At 38.5% G+C, this 26,325-nt stretch overlaps 1 protein-coding gene across 2 annotated transcripts in view; it reads left to right on the top strand.

Moving 5' to 3' along the window:
• ankrd11 (ankyrin repeat domain 11) overlaps positions 1 to 26,325 on the top strand; it is a 131,531-nt gene that overhangs the window by 89,205 nt on the left and 16,001 nt on the right. For both annotated transcript variants that reach the window (XM_048186354.1, XM_048186355.1), the window contains exons 3-4: positions 9,467 to 9,612; positions 19,439 to 19,577. In XM_048186354.1, coding sequence (XP_048042311.1) covers positions 9,526 to 9,612; positions 19,439 to 19,577 — 226 coding nt within the window. In that variant the 5' untranslated portion in view covers positions 9,467 to 9,525. The remainder of the gene's footprint in view (positions 1 to 9,466; positions 9,613 to 19,438; positions 19,578 to 26,325) is intronic.

The raw sequence follows: 26,325 nt of genomic DNA, 5'->3' as shown, positions 1-26,325 counted from the left end.
ATCGCTGGGTTTTTCCATTTTCAACCCAACTTGGGTTGTTTTTAACCCAGCATTTTGTAGTGTACAGTGTTCAGTAGTATATATTTTTTTTTTCACTTTAATATTGAAATTTGTTTTGGAGAATTATGAACTTGTATTGGTACTGACTGAAACTTTGGTATTGTCTCAACTTTAATGGACAATAAATTTTCTCAATTCACTTAACATTGGCAGATGTGGCAAAAAGTTAATTTTAGACCCTGAGTATATGGGACTGGAAGGATGTGACAAATGGCTTCATTAACTTGAGCGGTGTGTAGCTACCCTGCTGGCCTTGTACAGGTCTCTTTATATGCGCATGAGGGCTAGTGCGAATCTTTTCTCAGGACTAATCCTACTGTAGCCGTCCTGTCAATATGAGGATCCAGATTATGCTCCCTCCTCTTCCTGTTATGCCCCCATCTGCTCTCTCACTGGAGGAAAGCAAGAGTATTTTGTTCATTATATAGATGTTTACATTGTTGACCGCTGTTTGTGGCCCTTCCAGCACTGCTTTTGTGAGATCTTGTTCATTGTTTGATTAGCAAATTTGGATTAAGTTTAAATTTGGTAGGTGAGGAAATTCAGGGTTGAAACCGCTCCGCACCACCACCATATAACACAGATCCATCAATTTGCGGGCTTTTCTCATTGGATAAGAGCTCTCATTTGAACACACAGCACTCATTTGAAAGCATTTAGACAGCCATTGTAAACATGCTTACCGGTTGTTGTTTTGGTTTTGCAGCCAGGCGTAAGTGATGAAAACCATTCACGTTTTGCAAGAAGTCTCTAAGGGAAAGTGGTTTGGCTGACCGTAACTTTGGACTGTGTGTTTCGGGTATTTCTTTCCCTGAGATGCAGGCCTCCCTGATTGTTATCTAGTTTTTCCACAACATGGCGTCTGTAGATTCACTGTAGGATTAACCTAAAACCAGGCATATAAAAATCGCTTGCTAATGTTCACGATGCTTACATAAGCCGCCACAGGCATTTGCCTTGAAAATCAGTGGGGAGGAATGTTATTATTCTAACAATCAGCTCTTGTGTTGTGATGTTTCCTTGATTTACCAACACTTCACAACAGCCCTGCATACAAATGCACTGAAATATGACAATGTCCCCAATAGGGTTGTCACAATACCTCAGTCATTTCTTATGAAACTATTGAGCATCACAATGCGAAGGCTTTATTTTGATTTTCGCCACATTGAGCTAATTCATAGGAATCCAGAAAGGAAAACTGAAAGGTTAAGTCGTTGTTGTTGTTCATTTAAAATGTATTATTGCATACTTTTATTTAAACTTTGATACAAACAAAGAACAATGTTTTGTTTGTGATTTCTTTAGTATAATACCATTTGAAAAATACAGTGGCACTGCTAGTATCTTGAGGCTTGCGTCATTTCTGTAGCATTAGGAACTTAAATTAACTTTGAATGAATTCTGTATGCAAGTTGTCACTTAATGCGTTTGAGACGCATTCGGTCTCCGATCACAGACTGATGTTGTGAATACCAGATGTGATGGCGTATTTGTTGGGAAAATCGTCCTTGCAGAAGGTTAAGAATGGTTTTCCAAACATGCATGTCCATGTTCATTAGCACTCCAGTCCACCTCCTCACCGCACCATCCTCCCTGTTTCTCTCTCGCTTTGCTCAGAAACACGTGCCCCTGCTCATGCGTCGCTAGGCAACAGGACTTGTGTGCATAACGCGTATGTATGCGTGTCAGCTGGCGCGCTATGATCTTCCCCATTTCTCTGGTTGTCTCTGAGATAGCCGGATATATTTCTGCATGTGAAACGGAGGAGGAGGAGTAGAGCGATGGAGAAAGAGATAAAGACCTGTCTCTAGTTAGAGAATAACATGTCCGGAAAGAGGGAGAGTGATGAGTCAGAGTCTCTGTTTTTGAGAACGGATTACACTTTCACCTCGCGAGTGGCGTTTCTTGCCGCAAAGCTTCAAAAGTTGCCTTAATTGTCGGCCCGCATTGAATTTGTGCACATTTTTCCATTCTCATTGTATGGGGAATTCTGTGGAATTCTTTGGAATGCATTTAATGACCAAAATTAGAGTTTTGTGGGTTTAGTTCATTTCCATGAGAGCATCCCCTCCCCCAATACCACCAACTTTTAATAGCAAGAAATAATTGTTCACAGCTGTGATGTAAGCTAAAGACTATTGGCTATCGTCCTGCGAGATTGGGTTTGTTTCTTATGTTGACAGGGCACAAACAAATTGTGAAACAATATCATGAGGTCTTTAAATATAGTAATGTGTTAATCAGTGCTGAAGTTACTATTATTGGTAACAAAGCATCAAATTAACTCATGTAAACTCAACCTTTTATTTAACTTTCCCCACCAGCGTTTTTGAACAAGCATTTTTGACCATTTTCACAATGGTTTCATGGCCCCCAGAATATTTTGTTGTTTGAATATTTGAACATGCAGTATATCAAAAGAACAGACCCTCTGCCTTTAAACAAATGTATTGTAGCTTCATGCAATCTTTTTTTTTTAATCAACATTTGAATTTTGGCAAGTTTCATTTTGAGCAAAAAGAAGAGACAATGGCTTTTTTGACAAAGATTGTGTCTTGATCAGATTCACAGCAGTGATCAACACACAGATGGAGTAGAATCGAGTCCATCAACACCCTCAAAGCTTCAGTCCTATAGCTCATCCTGGGTCAACGTTTCATTCAGTAACATTTGGCAGTTTTGAATATACTGTATAATGATGAAGGTTGATCACGTTATATTACATATGCATATGCTTTTGCTTGTTTCAGCATCTTCTTCGGTTGTGTTTTGATCAGGAGATTCACTACTCTGTCAGAAGATGTGTTATAGCGCCCCCTACCATATAACAGTGAAAACACCGGAAAATTCTGTCAATGGCGGGGAAAGAGTTAAAAATTGATCCAAATGCAATTATAATAAAAAAATGCAAGGTGCAGTGGATTTTTTCATTCTGTAGAAATCTAAAGAGTCTTTCTTTGCAATTCTGCAGGCGCTGCTTCCATTTGGGCCTCCTCATTAGCAACTAAACATTCCCAGAATATCACTGCTATTCCTTCACCACTCCTCCCACTACAGCACTGCCATCTTTTCTTTTTTTTTTTTTTAGGGAACACACACACATATATATATATATATATATATATATATATATATATATATATATTATATACAGCCTTCTCACGTCACTGTGGAATAATAAAGGGTAACTGCAGGAAGAAAAGCCTGGCCTGCCGCCTCTCTCCTCCACTTGTTTGTCTTCTTTCCTCAGCACAAAAGCCTCTAATCAAATGAATTGGTGTGGGTCAGGGGCTGCTCAGCCAACCCCATCCCGCCGTTGCTTGGAAACGGCAGTGGGCCTGGCTGGCCTCAGCAGTGTTCTATTTGCACACCAAACAGGGCTCGCCGCGGCGGCCGCTCTTATATGAAATGTAAATAGGCTGTTACAGTACCAGCGCACCACGCCTCGGAGCTCCGTTCATTAAGCTGCTCTCTGCAACACCTGGGAACCATCAAGTCTCCATCACGGCCCTCGTTATACCCCACACATCTCCATGTTCCTGACGCAACTATACTGGTGCAAAGATGCACATGCTCATCGAATTTGGTGAAGTCAAGCTTAAGGTGCTGTCAAAATCCAGTCATTCCAGTGGGAATTCTAGCGATCAGAAATTGGGCGTGAGGGTGAAGAAATTCACTATGCAAATTTAGTTTGTTCAAACTGGTAATATGAATTGGCTGTGCTAACCAACAGAAAGCTTCTGTTAGCAGTGATGCATTTCTACGCTATTGACAGTGGACCTTTTTCCATGCAAAATTTCTGGTCTGTTGTTTGCACTGTAAAAGAGGCCTGAGCTCATGTAATGTACATCAACACACTAATTTCCACACTGACTCGATGCAGTGCAGTTCTTCTCCGCTGACAGACAGCTGCACTAAATACCAGTGGACGTGATGACAGCACCCTACGTTACCATGGTGCTGAGCTAGGGGGTTGTGGGCCCTTTTATCTCAGCAGGAGGCACCGTTACCAAAGCAGCCCATAATAGTCATACTGTGCAGCAGCGATTGTATGAGGAATGAGGAAGAACTGGACTGAGGCTTCCTGTAGCAACATACTGTGATGGCCCCTGTTTGACCGCAGAGAGAGGATCGTTACAGTAAAGGAGGGGAGAGGAGAGGTCCTATTGATCGATGGATGGAGAAATATTTGTTTGAGCTGAGAGTTCAGGTGCAGAGTCATTTATTCTTAGTGGCTCGCCAGCCATGCTGACAGTTTATAGGTTTTGCCAACAGGAAATGCCTGGAAATGCTGTAATGACCATATGTGCTGACAAAATAACTGTAATGTGGCGTATCAGAGCAGATTCACATACCCTGCAGGCCTGATGTGACACTAGGGCTGGGCTAGCTAAAAAAAGTTATCAATTTTTCCCAATTTTGAAGAAAATGTCTGTTTTTGCATTAGAAAATGGCTTATAGACTTTATAGTCTTAAATTAACATTATTCTCATATTTACAATTCCCTAAGTTTATATAATCACCAAAATTATCACTATTGGGGCTTTTGCACCAGAGGAACCTTTTCATATTTCCAAGAACTATTGGCAGAAATACCCACTTTTTGCCGTGTTTGCACCGCAGGAGCTAGGAACGATTTTAGTTCTAGGAACTCCTTTTGGGGGAACTAAATTAGCTCCTACTTTAGTGTAGGGTCTAAACCAGCACAATAAAAACTACCAGTGACGTACGTGTACGCTTATTGGAGATTATAGCCTATGTATTTACTCCACAAACAGTGATAGATGGACCTTTCAACCTTTATGCTAAGGAGAAAATCCAATGCAACTTTAGACCAAGCAAAACATGATTATGTATTTCTGCTCAGCTGGCAACATTTGACATCAACCACACGGCAAACACTAATACGTTTTCATATACTGTCTACTTTCTTTGTATAACAGTTCTATCTAGTAATGTATTAGGACTGTTAAATCGATAATAAACTAATGGAGAATAGGAGCACTGTGCGCTCAGGCTCTGCAGTTCTCAGCGCTGTCAAAATAAAAGTCTACCGCACCATCAAAATAAGTCACAACAACAAGTGTTGCTTATGTCACTTCAGAGTTCCTACTGACGGTGTGAATGCAACCAGGAAAACGTCCCTAGGGGAACTATTAGTTCTTGGGGAACCATCCTGGTGGCTAGTTCCTACAACTACCCAGTGCGAAAGCCCCTTTAAATGTTGCTAATCTTCGATGTATCGCCCAGCCCTACATGAGGCAGTAAATATGACTTGTTTGAACATACAAACAGCATACCTGCTTTGCATTTACTCTTTTCCAGCAGCTCCTGTAGATCTAGCGATACTGCATTTGTGTGAGCATGTCATGCAGCAAACAAATTGTTGTTTATTTACGTAGTCTTATTTTTCTCTGAGAGAACAGCCATGCATGTTATGCTGGTTTCCTATCCAAATCTGTATAGTATGCACATGTGCTTGTGACCGGGGCCAGTGGAAGCAGGAGATTAGAGGGAGCTTTGTGTTCCTGACTGAGCAAAGGCAGGACTGCACCGTCAGCAGGCAGGAGGAAGCTGTCTAAGCACTGGTCGGCTGACCCAGGGTCAGCCTCAGCAAACTGAGAGGGCCTACATTCCTCCCAGATTAATCCTATGACCCAGAGCCAGCCATTCACTAACAAGGCATGTCTATCTGCCCATCATCTAGCTAAAAAATGCAGCCGGTTGAGCCTGTATGTGAAGCCCGTGATCACTTTAATAAAGACTAGAGTTGCTGCAATACAAAAGTTTTGATACCACGTTTCGTAGTGGATCAAAATTGTGCGCTTGAAATTTGCCACACATCTCTGATACTGCAGAAAAACGATATAACACAATTTAAACGATATTATCGCCCAGCTTTAATCTGCTAAATCTTTCACGCCAAGAACGATAAATATAAAGATAGCAATAACTATATTATCTCACAAGATTAAAATGTGACAAGATTTCTTGTTGAGGTGGAAAGCAGTCTCGCAATATTGCCATGACGGAGTGTGAGGGTAAAATTAGGATAGAATATGCCACCGCTACGCCTCCACTGTCGTTTTGCTTTTTATAGAAATAAAAACCATTTAATTCAGTTGGATAACAGTCGCTTCAATCCCATCCAGCTAATCCAACACGAGTCATACGTAGTGCAGCAGGAATCAGAGTTCACTGATCACATGACGAGATGACTGAGACTATGGCGGAGGATTCATTGCACGACAGAGCCTAAGCGTCTGACAAATGTCTGATCTTACAGAATGCGCGCTCTGCACTGAAATGACATTCATTACAAGATGATTAGTTAAAACATTTCAGATGCACCAGCAGAGTATTTTAGTCACGTATTTCATCATCTTGTCTCGTAACTGTCTTGAAATTAAATGGCGCTATACAAATAAAATTGACTTGACTACTTTTGATGTCCTTAATTAAAACCGGACTGGTCTCCAGGTCTCTCACGTCATCCGTTCCATTGGAAGATAAAGAAACAAAGTGGCATTGCTGCCATTAGCTTTTGCAGGTGTTCGTCTAATCGATAAGAAATTTGCGCTTGTTGCCGTCTCACATTGCACCTGGCTAGGACATGTTATCTTTTTCTGCTCTATATGCAGTCTTGAAAATGGAGGTCCGCTTCGGTGAAAGTTCTTGAACAATCTGCCAGGATCCAGATGTATGCGAGACCCCTGCAGGGAATATGTACAAACGCTGTGTGTTCTCGCTGCTGTTGTGTGGTTGTGCAGCAGGAAACGGATGCAGGGAGATGTCAGTATTAAGCCTGGGCCTTGTGCTGTCTGCTCCAGCTACAGTAGAGTACAGTGCTAAAAGTAGACCTCATATGTGATGAATTACAGCTGGCTGCAGGCAAAAAAAAATGCTTTGTCTGACACAAGCACCCACACTGATGGCAGATGCGCAGCAGCTTTTGATTGGGGTGGAAAGTAGAGGAAATGAGCCGTGTTTCTGGAATGGATGTTATTGTGTTTCTTCTCTGGGTGCCGTTCCACTGTGCGTTTCTTTTCCTGCAGAAATGCTTGCACAAGTTCACAAGCAGATGCATTACACAGTATTATACTCTATGGACATACATGTACAGAGTGGACTTTCGTCCCTTCACCTAGTTGAGTTGTGGGATCTCACCGCTAACATAGAAATAGTTCAATGACCTGTGCTTGTTTTGATCTTAAAACAGACCTGTTTGGGCATGTAACATACATCAACCCACTTTAGGGGTTTAGTCTCCTCCACACCACATTTGTTTATCCCCATTAGAGCCTGTCCTTTCGACCACTTTGAGGTGTGGAACTGCTTTGTGGGGTGAGGATGGGGTGTGGGAGACATGCCTGAATAACAGAAGAGCAGTATTACTCTCCGGCTGCATGTGCGCGTGGTACGTTAGCCGGAGATATAAATAGCTGTCTTTGAATAGGAGGGCTGTAGAGAGATGGCTTTGGCACCAGAGTAGTGGTGAGTGCCAGTTTTCCTGGGCAAGAGAAGGATGAGGAGCAGGCAATGGGCAGAAAGACTAAAACATACATTATGGAGGGAGGATTATAGTGTACAACTGCCCTCACGTTAAGCCTTGATGTTCCAATGCATTGATCCAAACATAATTACCTGTACACATCTTGGTTAAATCTCTGTTGAGGGTGATTGTCACTTGTCATGTGCACTTTCAAAACATTTGTGTATGATGCAATGCATATTGCAGTTCATAGTTCCCTGTACGAAAGAGGCTTTTATGTGACGTCGCTTGCAAATTGAAAGTGTATTATAAAGATTGTTTGTCTCCAAAGTGAACCCACATGCTTGGTTTAAATTGCGACAGAGCATCCTCCTCATAAAAACTGCTCCCAAAATGAGATGAAAAAGATGACTGTGCTGTCTTTCAGACATTAAACCAATGCTTTTGTTGTAAATACCATATTGCCGAAGCCTTGATGCAAAAACTTTCATTGCATCGATATCTGTTGTCTGTGCACTAAGTTTGCAATACTATAACGAATTGATTTTTTTCCTTCTAATCTCTTGCAGCAGCCGTCTCCACCCTGCAGTACTAATGAATTGCAGTGCACTCAGACGCTTTAGTGTTTTATATCTTTCTTATCGTTTTGCCGGTAGCTCTGATCTGTGTACGTGACTGTGTCCGGGTTGCTGTTTTGTTTATAAGCTTCAGAATCACCATGCTTTATTTTTTTCTTTTCTTTTGGATTGTAAACGAGTATTCTAGAAATGTACTGAATTATATTGGTAATTTAAGGTTTTGCCTAAATTTGCAAATACCTTGGGTGTATGGAAATGCAGTCAAAGCCAGACTACATAAAAATCTTGGCCTCTATAATTGTTTTCTTGCTTCCCTGGATCAAATGCCTTCTGGGGAATGATCCAAATTCTGCAACAGTGTTGGTGTTGCATTCAAAACATATATCGAATGTGTCGTTTATCCTTATGAAAAGATTCCATCATTTAGGTTTCTTAATGGTTATCTACAACAGATTGCAGATCGGTGTTATCAGATAAACAGGTCTACCTTATCCTCACAATGGAAGACTTGAATGATGCAATTTGTTGGCAATATGGCTGTATACAAAACTTTGACTGTTAATTGTGCTGGTGACTGATTTTATAGAAATTAAGGATTGTGTTCATATCAGTTACAAAATGTGATTTATGAACTTGGAAACAAAATGTGGGATTTTCTTTTTTAAAGCTTTAGTGTTCATTCAGAAGGAAGAGGTTTTTTTTTGATCACAGAGTAATATAATTTAGTTTGAGAATATTGCTTTATTGAAAAAAGATGTATGAAGTAGTAATATTTATGCCTGAAGTTATTCATTTTCATGTGACGTTAAGACATTCTGTTTAAACCCCAGAGTCTCTTTCACATGAAGACCTTTGAGTTTCTGTGTGTAATTAACAATGGTTACTTTAATGTGCCCCTCATTCAAAATCTGGGAAATGCTGTCATCTCCTCTGCCATAGCATGTCATTAGATTTATATGGTAATTTATAAATGCCAGAAATGTTTATTACACAAACGAGAAGTGAAAATAAAATGCAGCCAGATGCCATTATGATTGTAATTTGTAGTGTGCTCTGGTCAGGCGATTTTGTAATTGTAACAACTCTACTTTTTACAGTTTTTACTATTGCTCTTACGTCATCTAATAGATTGACTGGTTGTATATGGAACATTACCAGATGTAATTTCTCAGTTCTGTGTCTAAAAATGCTATTTGTTTTTGATCCATTTCATTAAAGGGCTTTGAAAATGGACAAATGAGCTAAAAATGGGGGGAAAAAATACTTTGTGTGTTAAGGAGCTTGACAGTAAAGTGCTAATGTGTCCTTCCCTTCTCTTTACTCTGTCTCACAGACGGTCGATGACGATGCGATGGAAGCGTGAATGAGGTTTGGCGTGGCAATAGCTGAACGATGCCCAAGGGTGGGGGTTCTAAAACCCCCCAGCTGGAGGACTTCCCACTCAACACCGACATGGTGGAAAAGCAGGGTGGGAAGAAGGTAAGGAAAATTGCTTTTATATATCCTCACACACACACACTCTCTCTCTCTGCTGGTATTACCTCCTATAACCTTTCTAAGCTGTTAAGTAGCAACCCATTGAATAAGGTTTATCCCAAGTCTTGTCGTAAGAGCTACATGCACATTGCTGCGTTTGTGTGCTCACTTCAGCATTCGAACAAACTAAGAATGGACATCTTTTATTTGATTTTAAACACTAATCACTCTACATTTGTAGACTTCGTTCACACCAAGAACAATAACCATAAAGATAACTATATTAGCACCCACACCAACGAACGATAACGGTCTGTTTATTCTAAGCTCACGTGCTGCGGCTTTAAAGTGTGTACAACATGTTTTTGCTGCTGTTGTTGCATTTACACGGCTTTAACCAGCAGATGTCCTCAGCATGCTATGTTTGGAGTGAATAGCTAGTGTAATCGATCTATTCTAACAATAAATTTTGCTGGCGTGGTCAATATAGTGGAATAAAAGCAACGCCTTGTCTTTTTCACTGCAACTTTAAAGGAAGCAAGACAATGTTGTCGAAACTAGCGCTGGATACCTGAGGTAATTTTGTTACTGTTTTCTAGCCTGGCATAATGAACCATCGTTAATACTTCTCACCATTTATTCAGAGGGTATGACTGATTGTTTTCCATATATAGGGCCCTATAATTTCCGCGATCACGGAATCCTGGACGGAATCCATTCATAAAAACGGAATTTACTATATAATGCGGAATGTCACGGAATTTGTCAAATTTTTGATGAATGAATTAAAAGCAGGTCAGTACACATACATTAAATTGCGATATAGACTAGTGACTGAATATTAAACCGCAAAAAGACTATTTAAACATGAATCCTGCATGCCTGTGTGCCTCTGAAATGAATGATGCAGAAGTGCAGTGTCATTTACCTCACACAGCCTCGCACACAATCGCGCGGGCGCACACGCTGAAGCATGTGTGACGCTCGCGGTGTTTTCGTCCTCTGTCGCCTCACTATATGAACGCACGAAATTCATCTCCAGAGCTGCTCTGAAAGTCACTTCATCAGCATTTAACTGCTTCGTTTGAGAAAACTACCATCATAAACACAGAGAAACTCAAAGCTCTGGGCAAACCGTCAAAATAAAAGTTTGATTTAACTTGACAGAAACATATTACTGTAGTAAAGTAGAATTTAGATAAATTAATTTATTAATAAATTATTAAAATATAATTTAAACAATAATCTCAGTGTTTCTTCCATGTTTTAATTTTAACAGTAAAGCTCTGTTGTGCAGCACATTGTTTGACAAAAAAGTTTAATTTCATGATTAAAAGATAAATTAAGTGGTATGCGTTCATTTGATTGCCAGAAAAATTTAAATACACAACAGAACTTCTGAAGAAAAAAAAAATCATAAAAATATATTTTTTAATTAATTAATATTGTTGTTTTTAAGAATTCAATTAATTAGACATGCTTTTTGATTACTAAAATTTAATTTAACCATTAAAATGGAGTCAAAGAATAAATAAAACGGAAAAAAACGGAATCCAGAAAAATTAAGACGGAAAAAATGGAATTTGGGAAAAAATAAAACGGAATTTGGGAAAAAATAAAACAGATTTTATAGGGCCCTACAATCAGGGTATCTTCCGTTCATTCATGTTTTGATTTGATATTGAAATAAAAAAAATTAGAAAACCGCACTTTTTTTCGTTTTTTTAATTTTTAAAATGAAAACGAAAAAAGAAAAAACTGGCTTGATTTTTCTTTTTTCGTTCTGGGGTTGGAAACAAATAATCAGTTTGAATATTCGATCTCTACATGTGGGCGGGAATGAAACGCCTCTTTCCGCTGATTGGTCAACCAGATGTCAAACCATGTCGTCATCAGTTGTTCATCGGTTCAGTTCAACAGAATAAAAGTCCCTCGCTCTACAGCTGTACGGATTCTTAACGCGTTTGTTCTACATTTTATGTCTTTCTCACGAAATATTAATTTACTTTGCAGCTGCACACAATTACCCCCATTCTACGTTGGCACAATGCCTGTTTTATTGAAGTGACCAAATATAAAAATCTAGCGAAGCTGCTCAACGCACTGGGCAGCGAATGTATAGGTAGCCTATACATTGAATTAAAAAAGTGCAAATCAGTAGCCGATGCAAATATGCAGCAGTCATAACTTTTGTTGTAGACAACACCCTGAGTTTTGGACATGGGATGAATTTGAAATATGACAGATATGAAAATATATTACATGTTATTAGTTCATCAAAGCGGTGCTATAGAAAGATGGACTTAAAATGTGAATTGGATGATTTGATGACGGAGGTGAACTCGTTTATGCCAATTTGAAATTGGCTTTCACACATTTAAAAAAAGTAAAATAAATAAATAAAGGGAAAAATGTTAAAACAGTGTTAAAAATAACCATTGACCAATCAGCGGAAAGAGGCGTTTCATTCCCGCCCACATGTACAGATCGAATATTCAAACTGGTTATTTGTTTCCAACCCCAGAACGAAAAAAGAAAAATCAAGCCAATTTTTTTGTTTTTTCGTTTTCATTTTAAAAATGAAAAACAAAAAAAAGTGCAGTTTTCTAATTTTTCTGATTTCAATATCAAATCAAAACATGAATGAACGGAAGATACCCTGATTGCCCTACATATATCCATTTTCTTTAAAGTGTCCTTGAAAAGGGGATTTGACTTGTCAAACAGTGGTGGCTTTCTCTGGACCTTGGCAATTAACCTCTTTGCAATGTTGTCTGCCATTTTAAATGTGTGAGCCCTTAAATTAGAATGGATTCTGATTGGCTGTTGGTGTTTATTGTTCAACAGCTGGGAAAAAATTGTTCTGAAAATTGTCATTCCTCGCTGTGCTGTGAACACTGGTATTCTTCTGTATTTAGAATGATTTTTAGAACTGTATCTTTATTGTTATAGTTATCGTTCTTGGTGTGAACGGGCCTTTAAGGTAGCGCCAGGTTTAATTTTTGACAGGAATGAAAACGAGACTGTGACGAGGGATTGAAAACACTGCATTCAGTTGATCGCGCTGTTGTTAAACAACATACAGATTGTTCAGCTGACAAAACGTCTTTCCGAAAAAACTTTCAGTAAACAAAAATTCCATGAAACAACTTTGAAAGTTGAAAGTTGTGAAAATGATGTGATCTAGGACCTTTATACAGTGTGTGCCATTGTGTAAAGGTATAATTATCATCACTAACGATTATTTTGGTAATCGAATAATTGGTCGATTTGTTTTGATGATTAATCGAGTAATTGAATATTTTTGTAGTAAAAGACCTAAGCCTTTAAAATGACTTAAAAATGCATATATAATAGCGAGGCAATAATATTTGGTACAAATACAGTATCAAAAGCAAGTAATCATATGGTTTTAGTGAACAACACTGTTAAAATGCATAATATAAACAATCATATGTACATTATGTATTATAACAAATGCCTGCAGAGGGCGCCAACGGCCTGGTGATTGTTACATTTTACAGCAGATCAAATCCTTTTTAATATTGGCCAAATGGCATTTAATTAAAATGTTAACTTAATCTTTAATATTTGTCTACTTCTTTACAATAGAAATGCTACAGCCACTGATATTTCTTGAACAAGAACATGTAGACATCAAAACATGCAAACTTTGAAATCGCAATGAACAGTTCGCATATTTAGAAACGTATTGATGTATTCTCGGGTGTTGGTGTAAGTTTAAATAAATGATTTACCTTACAAATCTGATGAAATGGCGCACATTGCGCTTCCAGATGAATGTTGTAAGCAACACAAACTCACAGCAAAAAAGTAAATTTACATATATTGTCCTCTAATACCGTTTACTGTACAGCACATGCTTTTCACTCTTGGCTGTTTGACTTTGTCCGTCATAAATTCTGGCGTCATCTGTCTAGGCAATGCTGTTTCTCTGCATATTTTGTGTGCCGAGTCTGCTTGAGTATGCCTGATTTTGATCTGTTTCATAACTCAACAGCTATAATATAAACACACCACCCTTTACTCTCACATAGGCAAAACTGTGAGAATATGGCAATCCTTAGTTAAGAGGTTTAGCCATCTTGAGGTTGTTCAACATGGAGATTAATGAGATTCATTGGCGTCCATCCCAGGATTCATGAACGCAGACAAAACAACAAGACCAGCAGCACTCAATATACACTCAGTATACGAAAAAAGAATTAAGAAGTGTGGTAGAAGGTTGTATTCTACTGCATTTTGAATGAAAACACTGTAGAAATTCAGTATGGCAAACAATATATAAATAGAGGCGCTTTTCTTTTTATGAGTGTTTTTGAATCTGAGGGTCAGTGTTTTGGTGCAAGACTAGCCAGAGTTAGTGAAGAGTTTATGGCCCAGATGGTGTGTGTGTATGTACATCATTCTGTGTAGTATTGCATCAGACTCTGCGAGGGGGAGGGAGCGAGCGCGTGAGCGAGAAAGAGTGAAAGCATTGCTAGGAGACCAGTAAGTAAACAGGGCTGCTCACACAGATGGTTTTAGAGAAAAGCAGTGAAACAGTTTTTTACTTGATTTAGCTTTGGTTTCTCTACGTGCTGCAAGAAATCCTGCTCTCATCTATCTCTCGCTTGCTGTGAGAGTGAGTCTTTGAGCTCAGTACACTGTGTGTGTGTGTGTGTGTGTGTGTGTGTGTGTGTGTGTGTGTGTGTGTGTGTGTGTGTGTGTGTGTGTGTGTGTGTGTGTGTGTGTGTGTGTGTTTGTACGTGGATGACATCATAGTCCCATGACAGAGGGGGAAGTGGGCTGGACGCAGAGGCTCTCACAGCAGAAACAGCTCCACGCTGCATTCAGCTTTAGCTTTATCACTGCTCTAAGAGCTCTTTAATTAGCCTTCATTAGCACTGCCAGTAGCAGACACAGCCCCAGCTGCTCCAGTCTCACTTCCTCTCTCAACAATCAGCCGACTGCTCACGCACATTTATGGAGTTATTATTTGTACAACCACATGTGTTCTCATGAAGAGATCTGGTTAAAGGATTAGTTCACTTTAAAATGAAAATTACCCCAAGCTTTACTCACCCTCAAGCCATCCTAGGTGTATATGACTTTCTTCTTTCTGATGAACACAATCGGAGTTATATTAATAAATATCCTGACGCTTCCAAGCTAAGTATGAAGCTCAAGAAAATGTATCCATCCATCATAAACATACTCCATACGGTTCTAGGGGGTTAAAGGGTTAGTTCACCCAAAAATTAAAATTATGTCATTAATGACTCACCCTCATGTCGTTCCAAACCTGTAAGACCTCCGTTCATCTTCAGAACACAGTTTAAGATATTTTAGATTTAGATTTCTGTCCCTCCATTGAAAGTGTATGTACGGTTGTCTATGTCCAGAAAGGTAATAAAAACATCATCGAAGTAGTCCATGTGACATCAGTGGGTTAGTTAGAAGTTTTTGAAGCATCGAAAATACATTTTGGTCCAAAAATAATAAAAACTACGACTTTATTCAGCATTGTATTCTCTTCCGGGTCTGTTGTCAATCCAGGTTCACGACTCTGCAGTGACGCTGCTGACGTGTTATCCGGTGCGCCCGAGCTTCGTTTACAGTCTGAGGGAGACGCACGCTGTATTCAAGCTATTCTACATTGTTTGTATTTTGGTATTGCTATATTTTTTTAAATGGTGCGTAAGTGTGCATGTCGCGGATGTCCTCATTAGTGATCGACCGATATTGATTTTTTATAACCGATTCCGATTATTTGCATGTTTATGTACCTGATAACCGATATGCAGAACCGATATTTATTTACTGTTATACTTCTGTTTTTGACAATTATTACAACACAAATGAGCTGAACAAACCATTTTATTTATAACAATCACTCCCTCCTTGCATACAAAAAAAACTTTATATTTATTAACTAAATAATGGTTATGTAGTAAATCAAATGATTATATAATCTAGGGTGTTTAAACGAGATAATCTTGTCAAAAATTTCATGCAGTGGCCGTGCTTGAGGCTTCCTGATCATCAACCCATTCAGGTGCTGAGCAATATGAATGAACTTTTTTTTCCGAGACTATATAAAGTTAAACAGCACTTGTCAGTTGGCATTTTATGATCTAAATTTAATCTAACGTTAAATCATGAAATGCCAACTGACAAAGTGCTGTTTGACTATAACTTAATCAACCGCGATCGCGCATGGAGATAATAAATAATTAATTTCCACAAAGCGGTAGGCTATATTTATATGTGTATTAGCGAAATAATTGTTATGTAGTAAATGATAATATAATCTAGGGTGTTTAAACAAGATAATCTTGTCAAAAGTTTCATTCAGTGGCCGTGCTTAAGCCTCCTGATCATCCGTCAGTTGCTAAGCAATATGAACGAACTTTTTCTTCTAGACTAATGGTGAGCAAATACAACAGATAGAGAATTAAATTCAGCGCTTTTATTTTCAACATGCACTCATTCATGACTGTTTTATATAATTCATGTAAAGTTACGTCTTTATTGGGGCAGGACATGACGAATTACACTACGTGACTCAATGAGTTCGTCTCAATTGTTTAGAAACAAGCTGCATAAATTAACTATATCAGGAATTTATGTCTCAGATCTCATTTGTGCATGTCTGTTATGTTAAATAAAGTTGATTAATTAAAGCAAACCAAGTAGAACATATACTTTACCTGTGCACTGAGTTGTTGTTGACTGATCTCCTCAGACGCCCGGGCTGCAATGGCGGAAATCTCAAAACGGCCACAAGATGGCGCCGTAAATCGGCGAATCCGATATTACAAAACCGATACCCGATTATGGAAAAATGCTTAAATATCGGGAAAAATATCGGTAAACAGATACATCGGTCGATCACTAGTCCTCATCGGCAAAAACGACGACATAAAAGTGCATTACCAACGCCAACAGATGAAAGGATTCAGTGGAATCAATTCAATGGAATCAATTCAATGGAAAGGATTCCGGAAGAGAATACAATGCTGAATAAAGTCGTAGTTTTTGTTATTTTTGGACCAAAATGTATTTTCGATGCTTCAAAAACTTCTAACTAACCCACTGATGTCACATGGACTACTTTGATGATGTTTTTATTACCTTTCTGGACATGGACAGTCAACCGTACATACACTTTCAATGGAGGGACAGAAAGCTAAATCTAAAATATCTTAAACTGTGTTCTGAAGATGAACGGAGGTCTTACGGGTTTGGAACGACATGAGGGTGAGTCATTAATGACATCATTTTCATTTTTGGGTGAACTAACCCTTTAATAAAGGCCTTCCAAAGCGAAGCGATGTATTTGTGTAAGAAAAATATCCATATTTAACAAGTTATAAAGTAAAATATTTAGCTTCCGTTAAGCTTACGAAGAAAGTGTAATATCTCTCGCAGTTCAAAATGCTTACATTACGTCCTACAACTTCCATATTCAACTTTAGAAATGAGCATAACTGACATTGGGTCAGTTACGCTTATTTTGTAAGTTGAATAAGGAAGGCAGTCTGGCGGAAGCTAGATATTTTACTTTACAATGTGTTAAATATGGATATTTATTTTTACACAAACGCATTGTTTCGCTTCAGAAGGCCTTTATTAAACCCCCTGGAGCTGTGTGGAGTATGTTTTGCTTTGCATGGAGGCACTTTCTTGAGCTTCATACTCGTTGGTCCCGTTCACTGCCATTATAAAGCTTGGATGTGTCAGGATATTTATTAATATATCTCCGATTGTGTTCATCAGAAAGAAGAAAGTCATGTACACCTAGGATGGCTTGAAGGGGAGTAAAACTTATTGAACTAATCCTTTAAAATCTCCATTTCTTTTTCATTGCAGGCCCTTTTTTTCATAATACTTTGTTACAAAGTTCAGGTACTCTGCGCTCCATTTAATACATTTTACCATATTAAATCCATTCCATGGTTGTTAATGGAAAATTGGCCTAGTTGTAAAGTAGTAAGAAACCACAGGCAGTATGAAACTACCCTATATGTCATGTGCCTGATGTATGTGTTTGTAGTCTAGAAGAAGTTTTTGTATTTGAGATCTGAATATTGAATGCCTTTAATGGTGGGCTTTTGGCAGGACTGGGTGTGTGCAGCTTTGAAGATGGTGGGGGTTTCTGATGGGTTCCAGTTGTTGATGTGAAAGGTCTGGAACTGTTTCAGACCCCTCCTCAAATTTCAAAGTATCTATCACACTGTATATCTTCTGTGTATTTCACTTTAGGCAATCTTTTGTAGAAATGCACGCAATGTTTCCTTGTCTCAGCACATTAATGGTGAAATTAGTTCAACCAGAAATGAAATTTCTGTCATTAATTACTCACCCTTGTCATTCCAAAACCGTCCATCTTCGGAACACAAATGAAGATATTTTTAATGAAATCTGAGAGATTTCTGTCCCTCCATAGAGATCCAACCCACCTACCTCTTTCAAGCCCCAGAAAGATGGTAAAGACATCATAAAAGTAATCATGTGACTCAACCTCAATGTTACGAGTGCTTTGTTTGCACAAAAAAACTCTCAATTTACAAATTATTCTCAAACATGCGTTCACGAGAGCATCCCAACGCGTGTGTTGTCGACACAAGAACAGACAATGCGTGTCGGAGAAATTTTAAAATTATGTTTTAAGGTAAATTATGTAGTAAACAAAGCACTTCATAACATTAAGGCTTGTAGACACCAGGACGAATATCGCACGCGTTTATCGCCAGAGTTTTTTGTGTTCACACCCAAACGAATTTCACTGGCGATGCGCAGAGAGAACGTGCAAACCCACTCCCTGACAGTATGTGGCGCTTGTGCTTAACGGTACTGAAAATAAACATATTTATGATATTAGTAAAGTTAAAGATGATAAAAATGCAGATATTAAATGGCTTGTATATGACGTATGAGAGATGGTAGTCAGAAACGGTAGTGCAAATAAGTCAGAATGACAGTAGTGCACGGTAGTGCAAATAAACATATTTATGAAATAGACATTCTCAACTATATTTCTTGAATGTAAAAGAAAAAACAAACAGTAAAAATACAGAAATGAGCGCCACCAAGTCATGTTTTACTGTAACTTCAGCAGCTCCAGGCACGTGAACAAAAGCGCCACTCTTATTGGTCGGCCAGTTTTTAATGCGGCGCGTCAAACCAAAAAAACAAACCCGATTTTTAAAAAATGACGCTTTTACGCCTCACGTTTTTCGTGTCGGTGTGCACACTCACATTGGCCACCTTTGTTTAGTCACGAGGAGTTAAACGATGGCGATAATCGCGCACGATATTCGTCCCGGTGTGTACAGGCCTTTAAGGTTAAACCGCTGGAGTCACATGGATTACTTTAATGATGTCTTTACTACTGTTCTGGGGCTTGAAAGAGGTAGTTGCTTAGAATGTCAATGGAGGGACAGAAAGCTCCCAGATTTCATTAAAAATATCGTAATTTGAGTTCTGAAGATGAACTAATTTCTTACCCTCATTTCTTACCCTCAAACGCTGTGAGTAATTAATGACAGAATTTTAAATTTGGGGTGAATTAACCCTTTAATCGTTTCACTGAGCAGCAACGAATATTGACTTGAATGTATAGTAATCTGTTTAAATTGTAAAATGTGCTATCTGTCCAACTTTGAAATACAGAAATGTGTCCTACAGCATCTGTAAACTTACGTAGTTGTATCTTCTACATTTATTCTTTGTGACAGCAATATTTGACCTAGAGCACTGTTATCAGTTCTTACTCTGAGCTGAATCATTTGCCAAACTTACACTGTTTCTCATGTTCCCCTAGGATAAAGACAAAGGCTCGTCAAACAAGACTCCTAAATTGGACCGCAGCGATGGTGTCAAAGAGATGAAAGAGAAAGCTCCTAAGAGGAAGCTGCCCTTCACCGTCGGAGCCAATGGAGATCAGAAAGATTCTGACTCTGGTAAGGGGGCTGGGCCAGCTTGCAGCACAGAACTATGGGTAACAGGAAGTGTGTGGGCTACTGTTGTTGTTTTTCTTCAGTACTGTGTGCTGGAATGACAGAAGTGCTGATGGAGAAACTGTTAGTCCAGTAATTGGAAATTTGTTGGATATGACATGCTGAGAAGGGTGAGTTTGTTTATGGGGATCTTTTGATGTAGTTCAAGTGTTTAATGTGATCCTAACTGGAAGTTTTCAGCATGCTGCACATTTATGCTGCAATGTGGCTGTTTTTAACATGATTGTAGGGTCAAATTATTAGTTTTACTTTTCCAGTTGTTGTGTGGTGTTTAACTTGTTTAGAAAGACAGGAGTTTGAATGTATTTTGGGTTGTGTGGTTTATTGTATGGCTGTTTTTTCTGCAGTCGAGGCTGTAACCTTTTAGCAAGCCGTTGGCAGAACACCCCCTCCTCCCCTTTTGAGACGTGGCTGTAAGGCGTGAAATCTTGCCCATTTTCTCTCATATCAGACAATGCCTGAAGTGCTCATTGTAATGCTAATAGGGGGTGTGGCCATGACCATTCTTTGATTGGCCTGTCTCAATGTTGCCGTCTATTCTCTGTCCGTTTTGCTCATTTTGCTTTAAACACTGAAGCGAAGTGTGGCTTTTGCATTTGTTTTATCTATGAATACCCATTGAATATTCCATTCAGTTCTCAAATTTTTCAAATCCTCTGTGAAGGTAGCTTGGATTTTGTTGCATGTTTTTATGCTGCATCATTGTCTGTTCCTAATGGAATCCGTCCAGCTCTTGGCTGTGTTCCACCTCATGCACCCTTACTGGGACGTTTTGATGTAGTTGAGCTGTTCTCTCCATGGTCTCCTCCCCCAGTTGGAAGGTTTCCAGGACAGGACTAGTTAGATCTTTGTTCTATTACCGCAATGAGCTCACACTAATACCCTTCAGACTGCTTCTGAAAGTTGGACGCACATTTAACGTTTTACTGCAATGGGAGCTTTTTAATTATGAAGCGTTTGCAGTTACTACGAAAGCCATTATCAACTCATTCCTGGCCTGAATGAAATGGAAAGGAAGACGTTGCAGATGGAGACAGAGTATTGTTTATTAGGCTGCAATGAGCTAGACGTGGTTCCCGAAAGAAAGCAAACCTAAGAATAGCATGAGAACAGCTGGGATGGGAAGGAAATTTGATGCACTGATTTTGAAATTTTGGCCAATACTTACTTTCACTAATTGATGATTATAAATCTAAACTGTTTTGGTATTTTATAAAACAACCAAACTTAATTTTTTAACATAATTTGCACTAAGTGAAAACTTAAATACAAAATTTTAATGATTTATCATCTTAAAAAATTAAAGCTTGGGAGCACAGACTTAAGTTTGGTCTCATTTTAAAGAAGACTCTTGGTTTATTAATGTTAAAGTAGAAAAAAACGTTATAGAGGTTTATGAAAATGATTTGTGAACATTATTTTATAAAAAATATATATTTTATGAAACATGTTGAACTCTAAAACTGCTAGAAAATCAAAGCAATAAATTTAAACAAGTTCTGTTCCAAATTTGAGGTTGATATCTCAAAAAATGAGCTTTCAGTAAGATTTTGTTTGGGCGCAGTACGAAATTTCCACATTAGATGCTAGTACTGGTACGCACAGTGGTTGGATTTGTGATTTGCAGGAGTTATTCTCTCTCAAATATTACATGCACGCACAATTTTTTTATTGCACACATATAAACCACCCTCTGACATCCATACCAATATACACACACAATTATAGCTGCATAATTTATCCAATTGGCTCTCTAATATGCAAAAGCAGAAAATGGGAATAAAGCGCGCATTTGCTTTATAGGTCAAACCAGAGAAAATGGCAAAAAAAAAAAAAATTTGAAGCCTTGCCAATGAAATGAAAGCCTATTAACAAAGATTGCATAATTTTATGATTAAACGGCCCTGGGATTAAAAATTGTGGTTTCAATGGGGATGTTTTTGTCCTTAAGGTCGTGAGTGGAACTATTTTGTGTTACTAGTGCAAAATAGATTTATTAAAGGAAATGGGGGTGAAATAGTAGGGCTGGACGATTATGGCCTAAAATAAAAACCTCGATTAATTGAACATTTTACCTCGATTACGATTATTACTTTTTTATTTTTTTTATTTTTAGTTCACTGTACTGTAAATATGATTGACTATTAAAGATGGGATATTTTTTCCTATTGAAAGAGTGATCTGACATAACGGCTCAGTATCAGCAGTTATTTTTTCTATGGTTTGTAACATTTCTTACAGATTTCTGCTCGTTGTAAATCAGAGATAAATTAGCACAGTAACAGCACGTAATGAGAGCGATTGTGTGTGTGAATTAGTCATTCTGTCTCTAATTGTGAAGCTGTGGGTTGTAAATAGTTCCTTCAAAAGTAGAAAAGTATATACTATAAGTTTTGAGTTTCTAAGCTACTTTAGTGATAAATCACAGGACAGTGCTGATAACTAGTTTCTGCTCCTCAGTGCGTGCGATCTTCACGTTTGTGCATCTACTGTTTGCATTAATGTGTTCGTGCCACAATGCAGCTGTGCGAGCACGGTAGCTCGATATAATAATACACCCGATCGTCTAAAATCGTTTGAATGTCCAAACTGGCAAACCTTCAAACAAATACAACTGACAAAGTTTAGTAAAGACGCAAGGCTCACCGCTCGCGCGCCATCACTATGTATTGATCCGGTGTTCGTCTCCCTGTTGCTTTTATGCCACTGACTGGACGGGGCAGAGTCATGTGGCTACACATGCAGTAGTATGTTTTTAAGGGGGAAGTATTAACAGGATTAAAAAAACTAAATAACCGACATGTGAAAATTACGACGGTTAGAGGTTCTGAATTTCGGTTTCGATTAGTTTTCGATTAATCGCCCTATGAAATAGTCAAATTCCAATAAAAATACACACCTGTGCCAAAATGTATGTAGTTGGCATTAACACAGGTAAAATTGTCTTTTTCAGTTCATGTCCATAAGGTCACACAAGGGTTCATTTGAAAACCTGGTATAGAGAAAAAGATAAACTGTTTATATCATGTTTCTGGCAGGACAAGTAAAAAATTCTAGTCCGACCGTCGACCATATCATTAACCGTGATTGTGTATCGAAGTCAAGGTAAAATGGACCCTGTCACAAGAGGGTGTTTTCTGTCCTCCATTTTCTGGAAGATTCCATTTGAAATACATAATTTATCCAGCTGATATTTTTACATCTCCCTCTCTGCGTCTCTCTCTCGTGGGCTCTCGGGTGCCTTCTGCATTCAGGGAGACCATGCGATCGTCTGTGCCACTTAGCTGTAGTACGGGAGCAACCCACAAGGCCCAAGAGCACTCAGGATACTTCCTCCATCCTTTCTCTCCATCTCACCGTCTTCCTGCCTCCATCTTCTATGTTTGCTCATTACTTCTGCTGCGCTTTCTCAGGCCGCAGACATCTTTGCTGCATTATGTATTAGAGGCAGCAGAACTTGGCATGGAAATAGAATGCAGTGGCACTGCTCTGAAGAGCTAGTGGCGGTGCATTTAGCTCACAAATAACAATGCATTTCCAGAGGATATTACAGAGACCGAATGGCTTATGAGATGCTTTTTTTGGGATATGCACTGCATGATTTGATATCTTTGGGCATGCGGGCTACAGCAGACGGTGGACGTGAGCTGTGGAGGGAGAGTGTTGTGGATAAGGGTGAAGGGAGTGGGTTGGCTGATAAGAGACAGTAATATTTGCTGCTCCGCTGCTGCCCACGCCTTGCTAACGCTGGCAGGCATGTGCGCTGGTAAACTAGCACACGCTATTGGTCTCTGGCTAACATTCGCACACACTCGCGTTTTTAACGTGTCTGCTTCCTTTAGGCAGACAGAAAAGATTTGCTGCTGTCCAACAGATCGGACCAGTGATGTTTTTTTGGCCTTCGTACGGCCAAGCCATGGAGCTTTACTCGTATTCCTAGAGGGAGGAATGTTTTTTATTTTATTTTATTTTTTATTTGTGGTAGTAGTATTTCATTTTCTGTCATGCAGCGCTCTTATGAATTATTCACTATTTTGATTTCACTGTATATATCAGATCTGGTGGTGCCTGAATTGTCTGCGTCTGTTTTGCCTGGGTTTTATTACCACGTCTCCCTGCGGTGCTGCTGCCCTAGCTTTCTGAAGAGGTGAAGCGTGGCCTGCGTTCACACTGCCTGTGTTCTGTGCTTGAGAAGCTCAGATATAAATTAATAATTACATTTTCTCTGAGCAAAACCCTCAAGTGCACCGTGGATGACTTCGTTCATCATCGTGGCTGATGAAACAAGTCCCCCTACTCTTTTTAACCCCCTCCCCCATACTGTCCTTTCATCTGCCTTGTATAAAGTATTGACACAACATCCTGCGGGCACTTCCTGTCTCTTCTGCCTTCATTTCCTGTTTTCATTGGGCAGCTTGCATAGAGTTCTGCCTTACTGTTTTGGTGATTGACTGTGGAGCCATGTGAAATGTTGGGTTCTTTTTAAGGGAAGCATCACTATTAACATTGCTATTTTGTGCAAACCCTTAACCATAAGTTTTAAAATTCAATGCATAACACATTTGGCATGATTTGTGGTCCGGACATCTCATTTGACGTAGCGTAGAGAGGTGTGGTTCTACTTTCACTTTGCCAAGCAATTTGAATGGGCTTTTTTGATTTGTTAGTAATAAACCACCCAGAAACCCTAGCAACTATAACGCAATGCTTAATGTGTTTGTTTCATATTTACTCATTTACCATTGAAAATTCCCCTCGCCTGTGGTGCTGTCATCCCTGTAACCCTCAGTGCCTGACATAGATTCCTTTCAGTCTCAGAGGACACACAGTAAGAAGCTCACTCAGTCGTCATACCAAGAAATGCTTGTAGCAATATTGCGTTTGCCTAATTTGAGTCAGTCAAACTGAGGACTGATCGCTATCAACTGCTGACACTTGCCTGTACCATCTTTACTCACTATTTTGAGTTCATCAGATGGCCTCATACCTAACCAGCTCTCCTGGTTTGGGTTGTTTATGTAAAACTAGTTAGACCACCTCCATAAGGTGTTTTTCAGCAGTGACATAAATAGGTTAAACCCATTAGCAACATTTAATTAAAAAGTTTTATGTTGGTGATTTGAACTCCTAGTATATCTACCTCCTCTCTGAAATAGATATGTGCCGATATTCGGTAATACGATATATCACGATAATGAATATGCACAATATTGTTATCTTAGGAACTTCAAAATACCGTGAATAATTATCATTATGAATTATTAACATGTTTATAATACATTTTAAGAATACTTTACCCATCAACCGTATAAAATGCTGGGTATGCTGGGTCAAAAGAACACGCGCACTCAGATGTAAACAAGCCCAACGTGCATGAAGAAGTTCCACATGGGGGAACTAGTGAAGGAGACGTGCTGAATGAAAGTGCACGTTCACTCTCTGACAGCAGAGGGCGCTGATGGAACGGCAGAAGTGCAGCGGTTACCCCTGAAACCCCGTAAACAAAGTAGCTGCACTTCTGGCAGTATTTAAAATGCTTCAAACAGTCATTCAGTTTTTCGCAATGTTCATCACAGCACCAAATACTTAATACTTAAAGACTTAATAGGCTATTTACTATAAGACTTAATCATTTTTTTATTTTAATCTGGACTACAACATGCCCTAATGATTGAAAATGTCCTTATTATTTGTTATTGTTCAGTAACACTTACTGACATAAGGCTTCATTAGTTAACATGTTAATTCATTATTACCAAACTGACAATGTAAAATACTTATAAAGCAATTATTAATGTTAATTTCTTAGTTAAAGTTTAATAATATTACTAAAATCAAAAGTTTGAACTATTATTTAATGGACGTGAGCTAAAACTAACAATGATCATTTGTATTATTAACTAACATTAACAAAAAATAATACCTTCTGTAACAAATGTAGCTATTGCTCAATCTTAATCTTAGTTTAATGCATTAACTAACATTAAATAATGAGACCTTATTGTAAAGTTACCTTTTGTTCTTTATTATTCTTTTGCACTTTAATCTGTTTGAATTATTTTACTTTAGATTTTTTTTTTTGTATTGTGTTGTTGTATTTAAATGTTCAGAGTTCTTTTTGTTATAAGAAAAATAATTCTTAAACCTGTTATAGTATGACAACACTTTTTTGCAACTTATTTCAATAGCATGATAATATCGCATACCACGATAAAAGCTTCAGCAATTATTACAACATGAAAAACTGGTCTGTTAAACTTTGCTGTGTTTTACAGGGCCTGAATTTCACATGATTTTACTCTTTCCTGCAAGTTCTGCCATTATAATGCGGGCAATTTCCACAAACATTCATTAAAATTAAAGATCTTTGTTTTTGTAAATGTTTATTTTGCAGAAATAAAGCAAAAGATCTCTTCTGGTTTGCGAATATTGAAAATGAATTACATAATATTATCGCAAATTAGAAATGGTTGGTAAGGTAAAATTTGCAAGATAAAATTTATGTAGCAATATTAAATAGAAGAATGTGTTTTCTTAATTTCGCCATTACCCAAAGCAGAACCGTCAATGTCGGAGCTTATCGATAAGATGATCTTTCAAAATTTAGCTCCGTACCCATCCCTAACTGCAAGCGAGCCAGACACGATGTAAATAAGAGATTCATTGTGCAGTGTCGACAACTTGATTTTAT

This window comes from Megalobrama amblycephala, linkage group LG3, assembly GCF_018812025.1.
Source record: "Megalobrama amblycephala isolate DHTTF-2021 linkage group LG3, ASM1881202v1, whole genome shotgun sequence".
Taxonomy (NCBI): Eukaryota; Metazoa; Chordata; class Actinopteri; order Cypriniformes; family Xenocyprididae; genus Megalobrama; species Megalobrama amblycephala.
Note: the sequence above shows the minus strand (reverse complement) of the source record. Positions and strands in the feature narration are given on the sequence as shown.